General features: G+C 38.7%; 1 protein-coding gene across 5 annotated transcripts in view; it reads left to right on the top strand.

Moving 5' to 3' along the window:
- The window catches only part of stau2 (staufen double-stranded RNA binding protein 2), a 368,617-nt gene that overhangs the window by 163,266 nt on the left and 188,062 nt on the right, over nt 1-17,289 (top strand). For all 5 annotated transcript variants that reach the window (XM_028803455.2, XM_028803458.2, XM_028803457.2 and 2 more), the window contains one exon: nt 10,381-10,438. In XM_028803455.2, the coding sequence (XP_028659288.1) occupies nt 10,381-10,438 (58 nt within the window). The remainder of the gene's footprint in view (nt 1-10,380; nt 10,439-17,289) is intronic.

Consider the following 17,289-nt stretch of genomic DNA (forward strand, 5'->3'; position numbering starts at 1 on the left):
TATAATGGGAAAAATCTCTCCATTGCCAAACAATTTCTTCCGATTTGGAATCACAGATGAAAAAAAGCTCTCTTTGGCCAAGAGGTCAGTCCAGTGGAAAAAAAACGCCATTGGTGCCATACTAAATGAAAATGTAGCTGAGATTTATACTTGCAGAATTCTCTGCAGGGTGGCATGGCTGCACATTAGTTAATTCTGCTGCCTCACACACCTGGCTATTGCCTGTGGAGTTTGCTTTTTCTTCCTGTGCCTCCAGACACACCCGTTTTGTTCACACATTCCTAAAGACATATAGGTTATGTTAATTGGCAACTGTATATTAGACTTAGTGTGGTGTGTTTATGTGGGTAGGCTCAGACATTCTTTGAACAAGACCTAAATTTAGCAGATATAATATACAGTAGTATGTATATATTAATGAATTATCAGAAGAAAGCCTTGTTCTGTTTGAGTAAAGTGTTAGGATCTCATTGAAGAACATTTTGTTTTATTTACTATTTGTAATTATTATTAATTATAGTGGTTACTGTCAGAATTTCACAGACATTTTAGTTTGTTATCTTTCATTTTGGAAGTACAGGTAAAATTCCGTTAGAACGAATATCTTTACAACAAAATTTTCATTATGATGAAGTATTTTTATGGTCCCGACAGTTTCCCCATATGACATGAGTCCATAGAAATCTCGTTATTACGAAATACATTCAGCAGATACTTTCATTACAACGAAGTGCCCAAAAGACCTTGAAGTACCTGAATGAATCATCCATAGAACAGTTAGTTCTGTGGTCGCAGCTCAGTTGTGCACAACGATCCCCAAACAGAAACACTAATTTTTTTCTTTCTCCAAACTTTCCTCATACTGTTTTTTTTTTTGTTTTTTTTTTGCTGCTTTTGTTTTTGGTGGTTTTCAGTGATACCTTTTGCTTATTGCTTGTCAACATTTGAAAAACATCCATTGGAATTTAACTTATTGTCACCCTCCTATAGAAATGGCAGACATGGAAAAACGATAACAGTTTAAGTTTTGCGGCTCTCAATTCCAGCAAAAAGAAAAAAGACGTTCCCAGTGAATTCGGAATTTCGCCATCGACAATGTCAACTTTCTTGAAAGACAGAGCAAAAAAAGAAGAAAAATCTCAGGTTGCAAACATATGCAACTTGCTGCATTTGAAGACATCAAAAAAGCCATTTTTATGTGGTTCAGTGATGCTCGTTCAAAAACATTCCTATTAATGCGCCACTCATTCAAGAAAATGTGAGGTTTCTAAACTCTCTTGGGACCTCCTCAAACTGGACAACATGCTGAAAAGCGTCCTGAGGTGCGATCACCGTGTCTGTGGAAGACTGTTTACCTGTTGCCAGGGCAACAGCAGGCTCACAGCTCTGCTGCGGTTCGGCACCGAAGCAAACAAAAGATCTCAATGCGTGATGCAAGGAACATTGTAAATGCAGGGAACAGGATTATTTGTCCACTAACCTGGCCACAACCCTGCCTGACGGCTGTGTCTGTGTATAGGAGAGTGGCAGATCAGGCTACAATAAATAACCGTGCTGTTCCTGTTCCAAGCTAAATAAAGCTGATTTTGCTAAAGTACTGAGACTCAGCCTCGTGTTTTGGGGTGCAAGACAGGAACTTATAGTGCGACCCCGATCTTTTATGATTTGCTTCTATGGCACTTCACTGCAGTGCTGTGAGCCTGCTGTTGCCCTGCCCCGGCAACGGACAAACAATCTTCCACAGACGCGGCAGTCGTGCTTTGGGACGCACTTCAGTGTGTCGTTCCCATTGGGTGGGGGGGATCCTAAAAGAGTTCAGAAACCTCACAATATGAAGAAGAAGAAAAGGATGATTCGGCTTCTGATTGATAACTATGCTGCCCACAACATGCCTCCACATTTAGATAAAGTTCATGTTGAATTCCTCCCACCCAATTGCATGGCAGTGCTTCAGCTATTGGATTTGGGCATCATTCTCACCCTGAAAGTGTATTATCGCAAGGAAATGCTGAGAAAAATTCTCATTAGCATAACTTGTAGACATGTGGAGATTAAAATTAACACGAAAGACACTATTGAAATGATTGCAAACGCTTGGACGCAAGTTAAAGAAAGCACTATAGTGACAAATACATAATCTAATTACTACGAAATTTTCATTAAAACAAAATATTTTTTAGGTCCCTGGCAGTTCGTTGTAATGGAATTTTACCTGTATTACTATTTACAGTAATTTTGGAATTGTTGTTTTTTGATGTTATTGTTAGGATTTCATTTAAGAACGTTCTGGTTTACTTTCTGTAATTTTTGGAATTACTGTGGATATTTTCCTGGTTGTACATTTTTATAATTATTTGTTTGAGATTTTGACTAAGCTTTTAGTTTTGATAAATGGCTAAATAGACTAGTGTGCGTCAGACTTTTGCCTAGATAAAGACTTTACTTTTGTAAAGGTTCCAAAGTAATGTCATTTCTTTGTTTGCCACAGTAATATAAAAGTTCTTTCTTGAAAGAAATTTCATAAGAGGAAGCAGCAGGTTTCCTTGTTGAACAGTGATTGGAGATTTCATTTTCATTTTGGTTCTTTAGGCTTATCAGGAAGATAGATAGGTAGGTAGGTGCACCTCCAGAAACTGTTTTCTGGATTAGAGGGAGAAAGGAGAGGGGCAATGCCATGATTGGATGAAAGCGAAGACACCTACGAACAATTATGCAATGCAATATACTAAACAGTATGGATAAAGAATTGTAAGAAATGGGCTTACATGCCTTTTTCATATAGACAACACAGGCAACATTCAAATTATTCGATAGATAGATAGATAGATAGATAGATAGATAGATAGATAGATAGATAGATAGATAGATAGATAGATACATACATACATACATACATACATACATACATACATACATACATACATACATACATACATACATACATACATACATACTTTATTAATCCCAAGGGGAAATTCACATACTCCAGCAGCACCTTACTGATACAAGAAAACAATATTAAATTAAAGATTGAAAATAATGCAGGTAAAAAAAGACAATAACTTTATATAATGTTAACGTTTACCGCCCCCCCCCGGTGGAATTGAAGAGTCGCATAGTTTGGGGGAGGAACGATCTCCTCAGTCTATCAGTGGAACAGGACAGTGACAGCAGTCTGTCGCTGAAACTGCTCCTCTGTCTACAGATGACACTGTTTAGTGGATGCAGTGGATTTTCCATAATTGATAGGAGCCTGCTTAGTGCCTGTCGCTCTGCCACAGATGTCAAGCTGTCCAGCTCCATGCCAACAATAGAGCCTGCCTTCCTCACCAGTTTGTCCAGGAGTGAGGCGTCTTTCTTCTTAATGCTGCCTCCCCAGCACACCACCACGTAGAAGAGGGCGCTTGCCACAACAATCTGATAGAACATCTGCAGCATCTTATTGCAGATGTTGAAGGACGCCAGCCTTCTAAGGAAGTATAACTGGCTCTGTCCTTTCTTACACAGAGCATCAGTATTGGCAGTCCAGTCTAATTTATCATCCAGCTGCACTCCCAGGTATTTATAGGTCTGCACCATCTGCACACAGTCACCTCTGATGATCACGGGGTCCATGAGGGGTCTGGACCTCCTAAAATCCACCACCAGCTCCTTGGTTTTGCTGGTGTTCAGGTGTAGATGGTTTGAGTCGCACCATTTAACAAAGTCATTGATTAGGTCCCTATACTCCTCCTCCTGCCCACTCCTGATGCAGCCCACGATAGCAGTGTCATCAGCGAACTTTTGCATGTGGCAGGACTCCGAGTTGTGTTGGACGCACATACTGAGGTCTGTCTTTAAGATAGTCCACGATCCATGCCACCAGGTATGAATCTACTCCCATCATTGTGTTGAAGGCGCTAGAGAAGTCTAGAAACATTTATATAGCATTTCTGTATGGGGTTTAGTACTTGGGTGAATTTGTTTTATTTGGTTACTGTTTGTTCAGAGTGGCATATATAAGTGGAACACTTCAATAAATAAAATATTTTGTATTACTTAATTTTGGAGTAAATCCATGTTTAGATAAAATAATGTTGTTAAAGATTGCCTATTTGAAAGACTAGAATTGAGTTATGACGTATACATGAATTTCTGGAAAAGAGTAAAACAATATTGTTTATTGTCATGTCACAGCTTGGGGCTATTATACTAGTTTCACTATAATTATAGTTTTAGACTCATCAGTAATATTTTTGTAACCTTCCTTATCCATTGTTTACAAAGAATCATAGCCAGAATTACTGAACTTATTTAAACAAAGAGTCTTTTAATTTTGCTGAGATGGTGAATTTGAAGAAAAAGCCAGTCTTATAATTAACAAGACCTTGTAAGTTTCATTTGTTTGCCTCTTTATGAAGTGCCAGCTCAGTAAAACCTGATAAGCTTGTTGGTCAAGTACCAATAGAAACAAATGAAATAAAAGAATAAGCATGACATGGTAGGGAGGGAGGCAAGTGAAAGAAACCGTTTTTTAAGTAAAGATGTTCATTAAGAAAAGGGATATTCCATAATGCTTCTTCTCAAATCGTTTCCATATAGTGTTTCAGCATTCTCATCATATCCTTAAAACATGTTTATAAGTGTTGTTTTGCCCAGTTCCACAGAGTTTCCACAGAATTTGCAACCTGTGTTACCTTTAACTTTATTTAGCTCACCAGTTACATAGTAATTTATTTATTGGAGGAAGAGTGGAGGTATGTACTTTGTAATAAACCACAAGAGTGATGATTCACATATACAGTACAGTAATCCCTCGCTATATCGCGCTTCGCCTTTCACAGCTTCACTCTATCGCGGATTTTATATGTAAGCATATTTAAATATATATCGCAGATTTTTTGTTGGTTCACGGATTTCTGCAGACAGTGGGTCTTTTAATTTCTGGTACATGCTTCCTCAGTTGCTTTGCCCAGTTGATTTCATACAAGGGACACTATTGGCAGAAGGCTGAGAAGCTACCCAACTTTTCTCTCTCTCTCTCTTGCGCTGACATTCTCTGATCTTGACGTAGGGGGATTGAGCAGGGGGGCTGTTCGCACACCTAGACGATACAGACGCTCGTCTAAAAATGCTGAAAGATTATCTTCACGTTGCTACCTTCTGTGCGGCTGCTTCGTGAAGCGGCATGCTGCACGGTGCTTCGCATACTTAAAAGCTCGAAGGGCACGTATTGATTTTTGATTGTTTGTTTTTCTCCGTCTCTCTGTCTCTCTCTCTCTTTGTCTGCTCCTGACGGAGGGGGTGTGAGCTGCCGCCTTCAACAGCTTTGTGCCGCGGTGCTTCGCATACTTAAAAGCCAAACAGCCCTATTGATTTGTTTGCTTTCCTCAATCTCTCTCTGACATTATCTGCTCCTGATGCGCACTCCTTTGAAGAGGAAGTTATGTTTGCATTCTTTGAATTGTGAGACGGAACTGTCATCTCTGTCTTGTCATGGAGCACAGTTTAAACTTTTGAAAAAGAGACATATGTTTGTTTGCAGTGTTTGAATAACGTTCCTGTCTCTCTACAACCTCCTGTGTTTCTGTGCAAATCTGTGACCCAAGCATGACAATATAAAAATAACCATATTAACATATGGTTTCTACTTCGCGGATTTTCACCTTTCGCGGGGGGGTCTGGAACGCAACCCCCGCGATGGAGGAGGGATTACTGTAACTGAGGTGGATACATCTTCTTCAAATGACGATATCACTCAAGCGGCACTGTAGGAGTTGTAGGGGCAGTAGTACTCTATCCACCAGATGTTAGAAGGTGGCTGGTGCTACATGCAAACCAAGTGGGAGAATATGATACTGCCATTAAAGGAATTTGCCTTTCTTCATGTCAAAGGTTGTCAAATATTGAGTCTTTCCAAGCTACTCAAGGATTTTGTCTATTTGCAGCATGTGACATTTATTGAGGCTGGCTGAAATTATTGCAGAAGCGCCAACTGCTATCTGGCTTTAGGACCAAAATGATGGGGCTAGACCAGGGACTGAAACTCTCCTCATTAACACCAAGTCCTAGCATTCATTTGATCTGAAATTCTGCCTCAGCTTGTTTTGCTGCTGGGAGTGAATACAGACGTTCTCTGACGATCACACCTGGGTCAGTTTTGCTGTCTTGCGCAATCTGTGTTCTTTTCAGGCTATTCATTCTCCTCTACAGATTTAGACAGGATTGCTGCTTCAAACTCTTGTTGTTGTTTGGGCATCAGAACAGAAATTAAGTTGTGACTTTAAAGTGAAAGAACATGGTTGATTATAGTAGGGATTTGGATCCTGTTTCTTCCACAGTTTCATAAAATTTTTGTGCTGGACGTCAATTTGGTTGTTTCAACCAGTACCTACCTCTCCTTAATTTTGTAAAGCCCTTGCCAATGGGCTAATTATGTAGAGTGGGAAGTGGGAACCATGACTCGATCCCCAGGATTTAACTCACGTAGTGTCATACCATGACTATATATACGGGTCTGTGCTCCTTGCACTTACTCCATGTTTGTTTTTAGTATAGGTCTAATTTTGTCGAATCAGTTGTGTAACTGAACAATATACTCAAGGATGTCACTTTTCCACCCTTCTTTTAGAATATCTAGTAATCCCCATGGCTGTCATCCGTGTAGTAACTCAAACGTTGAGAAATCCGTGGAGGCTTGTGGGACTTCCCGGTACGCAGATAAAACCATCCTTGCTGACCATCTCGCTTAGCACTTGTTTGAGCATTTGATTAAACTGCTCCACTAAACTAAGTGCTTAGTATTGAGTAACTTGGCATCATTCCCTGAATGTCTCCCAGGTAAAAGGTGTTCCCTGATCCATAAGGTCTTCTTTAGGGATGCCAACTAACGCAAAGATCCTTATAAGTTTCCATGCAATGTTTTTGGAATTGACTTGTCTCAAGGGAATAGCATCAGGATATCATGTAGCGTAATCCACAAGGACCAGAATGTCAAGGGGGTTTGAGAGGCCCTACTAAGTCTACCACATTGCACTGAAAAGGTATGTCAATGAATGGTATGGGATTAAGAGGAGAGCAGCCCTTCATAGGAATCTGCCACAATTGACATTCCAGACAAAAATTGCTATCGTGGCAAACCTCCTTGTTAATTTGCAGCCAATAGAATTGGATCTAAACTTCTGCTGTTTTGTCAAACATAACGTGGGCACCTAAGAGATCAATGTGTGCATAGATCACAAACCTGCCACCAGAAGGCTTTTGGGTCTAGCATAAATGACTACATTGCTCCCTTATGTTCCACTACTCGATATAGTAAATCATTCTTAATAACAAAGTGGTGTCCAAGTGGCATGGAGTGAGCAGTATGCTGTCCCTCAGTAAGGACGAATGCATTTCCCAACAGGAATTAATAAATTGTACGAAATACCAAAAAAAAAATATTTTTGAAAAACTTTTAAGAATTTGCCATACCATTGTTCTCTATTAAAAGAAGCCGTTGTTTGCCTAAATTGAAATTGTAAATCTGAGAGCAGATCAAGAGTGACTTCTTTGGGCAGAGTTTTAGTCCATGACAGCCCTCCTGCCACTTCTGTAGAAGCATCAGTATGAGTTGGTGGTACATTGCTCATGTCATATTTAGTGGCCATGTGATCATAGCTAGGCCCATTGAATCACCCAGTGTGTTTTGTGCTGTTCTGCTACTACTTTGTGACATGTCCTGCCCACGTATGACAAGTTAGGGTAGACTATGCATTGTAGCCACCCTTATGTTTCCTAGTGTTCCCTAGGAAAGTGATCACAGAAAGAGGGAAAGAGGTTTGGCAAGTACACAATACTTTTCTCCTCGCACCCAGCTACAATTCATTGGCTGGTAGCTAGGGATGATGTGACCAACCTTCCTGCATTTGAAACAGCATAGGGGTGGTGGGGTCTTCTGCTTTCTCTGGGTTGTTGGTTCCATGTCCAAAGTTTGTGCTAAGTTTTGGTGACACATCCTGTCCAGGGTTTGTGGCAATGATCGGGCAGTTTTCATCGCTTGTTTTACAGGACCACTGTGTGATCCTCAAGGGTGTCGATGAGCGTCTCCATATTTTATCAGGTGTGCCTGCAGACAGGCCAAGTGAGAGGCTGAGGGAGGTGGTCACAAGCCATGATCTCTACAATTTTCATTGAGTTGTTCGCTTTTGGTTTTAACTACTGCACAAGTTTCTCCCAGAGCTTAAAAGCCTGGGAACATGCCAGCCATTCTGGGCCAAAACGCCACTCCTGACATTGTCTTGTATGTGGGTCTGTTTTTACTCTGTACCTAGGGAAGACCTCAGATTTGAATTGGTCATTCGTTAAGGTCATAATAAGCCCATTAAGCCTCATCCATCGGGAATGCTGCCAGTATCTGCAGCCATTCTACACGCTTCCAGTGATGTCTGGTAGCCATTCAGTCAAAGATAGGAAAATAAATTTCAGTGTCATTCCTTGGGCAAAGCAGTAGCAGTACCTGGGATGGTTCTGGTGCCCGTTCTTGTCAGGGGTCCGGTGTGGCTTCATTGTGAGCCTCTTCCTCATTCAGTACTGCCACAATTTTTGTCATATCCACCTGTTTCATCATACCGGTTGAAAATCAGACCAACTACAACTCTGTAATAAACCACAAGAAAAGTGATAAAGGGTTGGAGCACCCGAAGGTGATCCCCATATAATTGAGGTGATAAATGAAAAACAAAAACATGCAAAAATGTAGGTACACCTTCATCAAATGGAAGTCTCAATGGACTAACTGCAGGATGGCAAAAGAAACGGCTTTTAGGATGGTGGAGTGAAAGAGAAGGGTTCAGGAGGCCGGAAGATGTCAGAGGAGAAATGTCTATCAATCATCCATTTTGCAGTGGGAGGAAGAGAATGGGCATTATGTAACAGTGGCACCCTTTGGTTTGGAGTGCAATTACCAGAAGGCGTGCCTGGAAGTTGTCTCCCATACACAAATATGTGACAACTTAAACCTAAAGAACAGGCAAGTCTTGCATTTCACCGTGACTTTCTAACCAGTTCAGTCCCACCCAAAGGGGAAACATTTATGCTCTAAATATAAATTTCATGTCTTGGTCCATAGTGTTTCATTTTTGTGATCTGAGAACACATATCTATATATTTTGTTAAGAATTTGTCTGTATGCAGGACAATCCTTATGGCTCAACAAGTATTCACTCAAGATGTAATGCTAGGCTGTTGCATGGTATCAGTCGACCTATTAGCATGTCTTTATATTGACGTTTATGAAAATCCTAGAACAAAAGTCCATTTGGAAACAAGCAGAACATGCATGTCTCACACAAAAAGCACCATAAACAGAAACTGAAAACCTGGCCAGAATCTACTTTATATTTGCATTGTAACTGATTATTTTGTTGTTCAGCAAGGGTTTTTTTGCATTCATTTGCCATACATTTTATCATCATAAGAGGCAATTACCAAGGTTTGTTTTTCTAAGAAATGGAGGAATATTTTTGTGGAATCAATTAAAATTAATTGCAAAAAACAATGATTTAACATCTCTTGAAGGAGATCAAGTGCTACAATAATCTAAAAATTATGCCTATATTACTTGGTTGAGAGATGTACAGTACATTTATAGGAAAGTTTATTATTTTGAGTTGAAATGGGTAATCAATGGGAATAATGTGAAATATGATTATATACTATTATTATTATCATTAGTTAATGTTTGTGATTTTTACTTTTTTTATGACGTTCACTCAAGTAAAGTATTTCTTTTCGTGTTTTTTGTCAGTTTTGTGTAGTCCTCATTTAAAGTTCGCAGGTGTGAGTGTATGTGCAAAGCAGTGCTTGAAGTAAATATACATAAGTGCTTGGTACTCTATGTGTTACACTAATGTATTAATAAGAAGAGCATTACCAACTTTAAGTTGGTACATACACTTAAGGTCAGTATTGAAAAAACAAGCTACAGTCCATCTGCGGTGGGTTGGCACCCTGCCCGGGATTGGTTCCTGCCTTTCACCCTGTGTTGGCTGGGATTGCCTCCAGCAGACCCCCGTGACCCTGTGTTCGGATTCAACGGGTTGGAAAATGGATGTAAGCTACAGTCCATTTAGCACTTCTTTACACGAATGTATGTCAATCTCATTATAAAACACTTTCACACAAATTTTCTAGTCACATAATTAAACAGATACACTATTGGGTCAACTAAGCTGTTAGCTAAGTAAAAAAGAATTTCACTTTTTTGTTTGTAAAATATGTATTGCTTCTTCAAATACATTTTAAGGACAAACTAATTGTCATTTCACAAGCACTATAATAACTGTTGTTTTAATAATTGATGTTTCTTTTCCATATAATATGTTCTTCTTTGGTCCCCTTTATCTGTTTTGAATTTTACAGTCTGAGAACAAAGGCTGGAGTGGACAAAAATCATCTTTTCCTGAACCAGCAACTAACAGTGAGTATTTTCTTTCAGTTAAATACCTTTTTTGAATCTTGTAAGCCTCTGTGAACCATACACACCTATTGAATTAGTCTGACTGATGCATGATGCTTCAAATGTGAGCCATTTGTATATATTTGCTAAGTGCGTAATGACTGTAAATTTTCCTTTTTTGGTAAGGACTTAAGTAGCAGAAACCTGGTACTTTAATGCAGTCTAAAGCTTCAGAGTTAGGACAGAGTGACAGAGCTTGTTTTTCATTTTTCTGCCTTGATCTGTGTCTTATAGAAACAAAGACTTGCGAACAATTTATAGAAATTATCTCTTAATCACTTCCTGTGTATTTACTGTGCATAATGAATGTCATCCTTGTAGCTGCACCAAATCTCTTGGAAGCAGAGAATGATTTATGGGAAGTTAACTTCCTCTCCTGCCCTTAAATTGATATTTCTTAACTTTTCATAATATTTTATATGATTTTTAAGGTAGTTTTGTTGAAATATGAAGTGAAAGTCAAATTATTGTTTTGCCAGTGATGTTCAGTACATTTGCCAGTTGTTAAATTCTATACTTTTTTTTTCGATTCACCAAGACCAACCAAATAAATTTGTCATGTAAAATATAGTACATTTATAATGTATTACAGATATCTGTACTCCATACTGTTATATACTGTTTTGTTTGATAATCTGGATTCATAACTACAATATAATGTTAATTTAACAAACCAATATTAATACAGATGGGTAAAAGAAGAAGGTTCTTTTAAGTATTGTATGTGATAGAAAATTTTAGGCAGATATGCAGTCACACATACTGTACTCTAGCATATGAATAACACTAGCCCAAAGGCATTCAACTTAAACATTTGGCATATTTGCATGTTATGAATTTTGTGGACTTGTGCCAAGTAAAACAAAAGAGTTAAACAAAACAATGCTTTTCTTGTATTTTTCTTTACACTACTGAGTTAACAGATTGCAATCAACAGCTGCAAAAGATTATTAGTGCTGAAGTATGATGTATTTGATTAAGTACTAATCTCTGGTGTGCAGAAACATTCTTTTTTAAGCCTTGCTAGAAAAGGAGATGTATAATAAAATAGATTAATATAATTTTGTTATTATCAACATCATTAAATCCTCTTATAGAGAGTAAATGACAATATTCTACCTGGAAGTATAACTTGTCACTTAGGTCACATTCTCTAGGCTATTTGTTCAATTCAATTCAATTCAGTTTATTGTTGTATAGCGTTTTTCATTGGGAGCAGGCGCTGAGCGCTATGTCAAGTTCTCATGTACAATGTAAGAATTAATTTACTAAATAAAGAATTAATACACATGATGACAATGATTTATTCAAATAAGACGGAAAACAATGTATACACAAGCTGATTAACATAAATGGAATCCAGTAATATCTGTTCATTGATTAATTTTTCATCTATGGCCAGTTGACAGCAGAGGAGAGACAAACAAAAGCTCTAGTCAGCAGCATCCATAGAGAAAATAAATTTCTCTGGGGTTCAAGATCAGTTATAACAGACAAAGTCTGATACAGTCCAGCCAACTAGCTACCAACCCCAACCTGGGCATTGTGTAGTAGAGTCTGTGCTGGACCATCTAGTCTGATGACAGAATATTTTCATCCTATAATTCCAAGGATCCCATTGTCTGATATGACTTTTCCATTGGCAGGAAAACAATTTGGCAGTAGAGCAGTTGCAGCAAAGCCACAACAGAATACCGAGAAGGCAATCAGAATAGAGGAGGGTTAAGTTATATTTTTGTACAAATGAATAACAAACAAAGACTAATCATCAGTTCTAGTCGCATATGCCAGACTAATGTTGCGAGTTTTCAGCGTGAATTTAAAACCTGAGACAACTGAGAAACACGGAGCATCTCTTATATAAGCAGGTAGGTCATTCCACAACTTTCAGGCCTTTTAATTAAAAGCTTGACCTATCACTGTTATTTTATTTATCCATAGAATCTTAAATAGATTGGTATCTTGAGATTATAGTGCGTGATCTGATTTGCAAGAAATGATAAGTTCATATAAATAAGCAATGCTTTAGGCGTTTAATGCTTTATATGTTACAAAGATGATTTTAAAATTAAACGTAACTGGGAGCCTGTGTGAGGACTTGATAACTGGAGTTATGTGTTCAGACTTTCTAGTCCTTGTAATGATCCTTGCAGCAGTAATTCAAACTAAATGAAAGATGCATAAAGAATGATTTGAATATCTAGTGAATAATACATTGCAGTAATCAATAGGATTGGGTTATTTAGAAAACATCTTAATTTTCAAATATTTTTAGGATAGAAAAAACATATCCTAGACAGTTTTTTAATGTATTTTTTTTAAAAGACATGTCAAAGTAGACGCCTGAATTACTTGCTGATTCAGAGACACTAATGGTAATTCCAACTAAGCTAAAAAGTGACAGAAAATTGTTGCACCCAATAAGTAATATTTTTATTTTTTCCATTCAGAGACATGTAGTTCTCATCCATTCACTCCTTTAACTCAATGACACAATTAAATAAGGACACCACTGTTAACTCTGTTCAAAAGGATTAACGCCTATTATAACACAATGGACACAAAAAAGAATGAAATACATCTTTTTTCGTCTATTCACATCAAATGGCTACCCGAAGACATTTATTAAACAATGCCTATATAAGAGACACCGCAGACCTCAGTAGTCGACTCCAGCTCAGTACCCCTCTGCACATACCACACCCTCCCTTATCATTGTGGCATGTCAGAAAGTACAGCATGCGCCCTGTCCAGATCTGGGATCAAGATACCGCACAAACCGACAAAAACTTTACGGACTGTCCTTTTCAATGCTAAAAGCAAAACAGTCAACCACAGAGACAAGAAATGCAGTTTACAGCATTCCATGCAATGCATGCCCAGCTGTATACATGGGATAAACATCTAAAAGACTTGCAACATATATACAGGAACATTGCAGTACCATCAGAAGGAAAGACCTGCAATCACTGATTTACACATATTTAAGTTCCACCGGACACATGTTTAACTGAGACACTGTGAAAGTAAAATTCAGGGCCAACACTAGGAGTGCCAGAGAGTTGGCTGAATTGTGGCTCTCTAATGAAAACACCATTAACAGACACTTGGACTTGAACCCAGCATATGCAGGCTTAAAAAGAAGAACATCTAAATAAAAAAAAAAAAAGACTTTATGACCAACACCTTCCGAATCCCACCTTACTAATCCACCCCCAACCCCCTTACAACCACCCTAACCCAATCCCCACCCTTCACCATCTATATATTGCCATTAATTCCTGTATGTCTAATCATTTTCCTCTGATGATGACATCTGGCGGGTTTTTGAAAGCTTAGGAATAAAACACAATTTTAAGATATATATATATATTCACATAGCTTTTCTAGAACTATATGGCTAATTTTTTATGTGATTAATTCTTCCTTCTTTGATTATGTGTTTAATGTTACTGATATCTTTTCTTTGTCTCTTATCAGTAGTTATGTTTGCAAAAAATGATAAAAATATATTATAACAAACACATTTATGGAAATATCACTTCACTCAGCAGTGATGTTGGCTGGGCCTCAGCATGTCATTAAATGAGTCAGTCAGGAAATGTTCCAAACGCCCAATGTTCAACAAAATGATATTGTTATTGCCAGTTTGGAGTGTTTGTGATGAGTAATTCTAATTGAATAACTTAGAAAGCAAGTAAATGCTCACAATTTTAAAAACTGCATATAATATTTGTTAAAGATCAGAACAAAACATGAACTGTTCTTAAATAAGTATTATTGTGTTAACTTCAGTAGCTAATGCTAGGTAGATTATGGTATAATGGTTTTTCATTAGTCATATATAGCTTCTTTTGGTTAATGATCATGTACTGTTGACATCATTATTAGCAGGTTTCTGTCTTAATAGAGTTGTAAGATATTTTTTAATCTAACTCACCCTGTTTGTAGCTGTTCACTTCATGTCCATGCACAATGCCTTTCCTTTTAATTAGGGTCATTACCAAGAAATACCTGACAATATCGATACACATGTGATACTAATATTATCACAAATAGTAGTTACAGCTTTCATCTCATACCTGAATGAAAAACAACTTCGCCTGCCTCAGTCGTGCATTCACAGTTCACTGCAAAATATGGTTCACATATGATTTTAGCTATGTGTGGTGACTGAATCCCTTATAAAGGAAGAAATCCCCATAACTGACATTCATGTATAACATTAGCAAGCAAATAAAGATACCTCCATCAGCAAAGGCAGTATCAAACTATGGGTAAAATTGTTTGAATACAGCATGGTGCCCAGGCTGCTCACACCTGGCATATTCATTCTTGAACCTGGGACATTAATAGTCACAACTGAGGATGGACTGGGCAATGAGGACAGACACAACACAGCAAGAGATGTTGCAAAGTGTTCAGTGCTTTTATTTCTACACCATGTTCAAACAATAAAGTGCAGTGCAGTCTTCCAATAAATAAATAATCCATAAAACAGTGCTCAAGTGGAGGTTAAAATGCAAATGGTTAAAAATCCAAGGTTAAAACAAAGTCAAGCTCTATCACTTTAAACACCACTCATGAGCCACTGTTCCTCTTTCTAAAATCAGTGTCTTCTTTGCTTACTCTTTTCGGTCTCCTTAGTGAGAGAAGGTGTGCATTCTGACAAACACAGTCCCTGCCACCATCCCTTGACATTCTGTGAGACATCCCAGAACAGTTGGTTGCTCATATTCTCTGGGCATTCAGCAGGAGTGACCCTACTATCATGAACACCACCTGCTTGCTCAACCTGGGGCATCGTTCCAACTGCTTCCCTAATCACTCCAGCACTTGCTCTGCCATGGTCCTGACCCTGTCTTTATTTTCTCATTCTTTTCCTTTAACCTCCAAACTTTTTCACTTTTCTTTTCCGTTTCCCTGTTGTTTCTAACTTAGGCTCTTATATACTAATGCATACTAATTTACAGTATATTAATGTTGCAAAGTGTGCACTCCTAATTATGATCCGTGGAGTGCCGATGTGGAAAAGCCGAGCTAATCAAGCAATCAGCTCACTTCCAGATTAGACATTCTGCAGTTGCCCTGTTCCACTGCAGCACCTGCACTCACAGAGCCTAAACTGCACATTTTTTATTTAAAAACTCACACACAGCCACAGATCCCTAACATGCATCACCATGTACAGTAACAAAAAAAATTAAACTCATCTGAATTAATTTATGTTTGACTGTGGTGTTTTAAGTGTGGTAGTAAAAATGCATCTATTGGAATAACCATTGTAAAAAAAAAATAACAAAGGCATGTAAATTTGATGGATATTTAGTAGATTCCTATATATTCTTTATGTTTATTGAGATGTAAAACTAATAACCTGATTACTTTGGTGCTAATCCCTTGAATAACATAACAGCAATGTTTATGGTGGTCTTCTTAGTCTTCTTAATCTGATACAGAAGTCCAATTTGAAAATACTAATCAACATTAAATACTCTAAGCACTAGACAAAAATAAATAGAATCTAAACTCTAAAAGAATGATCCACAAAATGCTAAGCAAGAGAAACTAAAGATGGAATATTACAGTGGTATGAATTGCAATCCTTCCTCAACAGTTCTTGAGGCTGATCTTCCAATTAGCTGTGAACCTCCTAATCTCACTGAGATTGCACAGGTGGTGACCCAGCTGAGGATAGGGCAGGCTGCAGGGATCTGTAGTATACGGGGTGAACTTCTCCAGGCTGGTGGTAATGATGTCCTCCTAGCATTGCAAGTAATCTTTGCTTCCATTTGGGACACTGGCATCATCCCAACTGTCTGGAAAACGGGACTTGTTGTCCCTATCGGTAAAGGGAAGGGTGATCGCCTGGATTGCAGCAACTACAGGGGGAGAACACTGCTCTAAGTGTAGAGTGAGGTCCTTGCTAGGGTCATCCTCAGTAGGATCCGTGATCACTTGCTCACCTACCAGTGACCAGAGCATTCTGATTTTACACTAAGAAGTCCATCATGAACCGCATTCTGGCACTGAGGGTTCTCATGGAACGCAAACGTGAATATCGGCAGAGTTTCTTTGCAGCCTGTGTCGATTTTCGTAAGAGCATTTGACTCAGTTGATCGAGCTGCCCTGTGAGACACCCTGAGACTTCTCAGGATCCTCTCAAGGTTGCTGGATATCATTGCCGGCCTGTACACTGTTTCTGTGAGTGCTGTGCAGAGTGGAGGCAGAATCTCTGTGTTTTTCTCAGTTGATTCTGGGGTTCATCAGGGGTGTGTTCTTGCTCTTACTCTGTTCAATGCTTGCATGGACTTAGTGTTGGGCAAATTTGTGGGGTCCAGCGGCTGTGGGGTATCTGTTGGCAAAGAAAGATTCTCTGATCTTGACTTTGCTGACAATGCTGTGGTCTTTGCGTAGTAAGTGAGGGCTGTGATTGGGGCTCTCGAGAGACTGAGTGAGGAGTCTGAGTGTTTGGGCTTGCGAGTGTCCTGATAAAAACCAAGATCCAGGCTTTTAATGACCTCTTAGGCACAGCCATCAGCCGTGTGTCTGTTTATGGAGAGAGTGTTGATCTTGTCGAGAGGTTTACTTACCTCGGCAGTGACATTCATGTCTCCAGTGACTCCTCTTATGTAGTAGATAGTAGATGGATTGAGAAAGCATGGGGGGTCATGAGGTTGCTGGAAAGGGGTGTGTGGCGCTCCCAATATCTGTGCAAAAGGACGAAGGTCCAAGTCTTTAGAGTCCTGGTGCTTCTTGTCTTGCTATTTGGTTGCAAGACATCGATGTTATCCAGTGACCTGAGGCGAAGA

The sequence above is a fragment of the Erpetoichthys calabaricus genome, chromosome 6, assembly GCF_900747795.2.
Source record: "Erpetoichthys calabaricus chromosome 6, fErpCal1.3, whole genome shotgun sequence".
Lineage (NCBI taxonomy): Eukaryota > Metazoa > Chordata > Cladistia > Polypteriformes > Polypteridae > Erpetoichthys > Erpetoichthys calabaricus.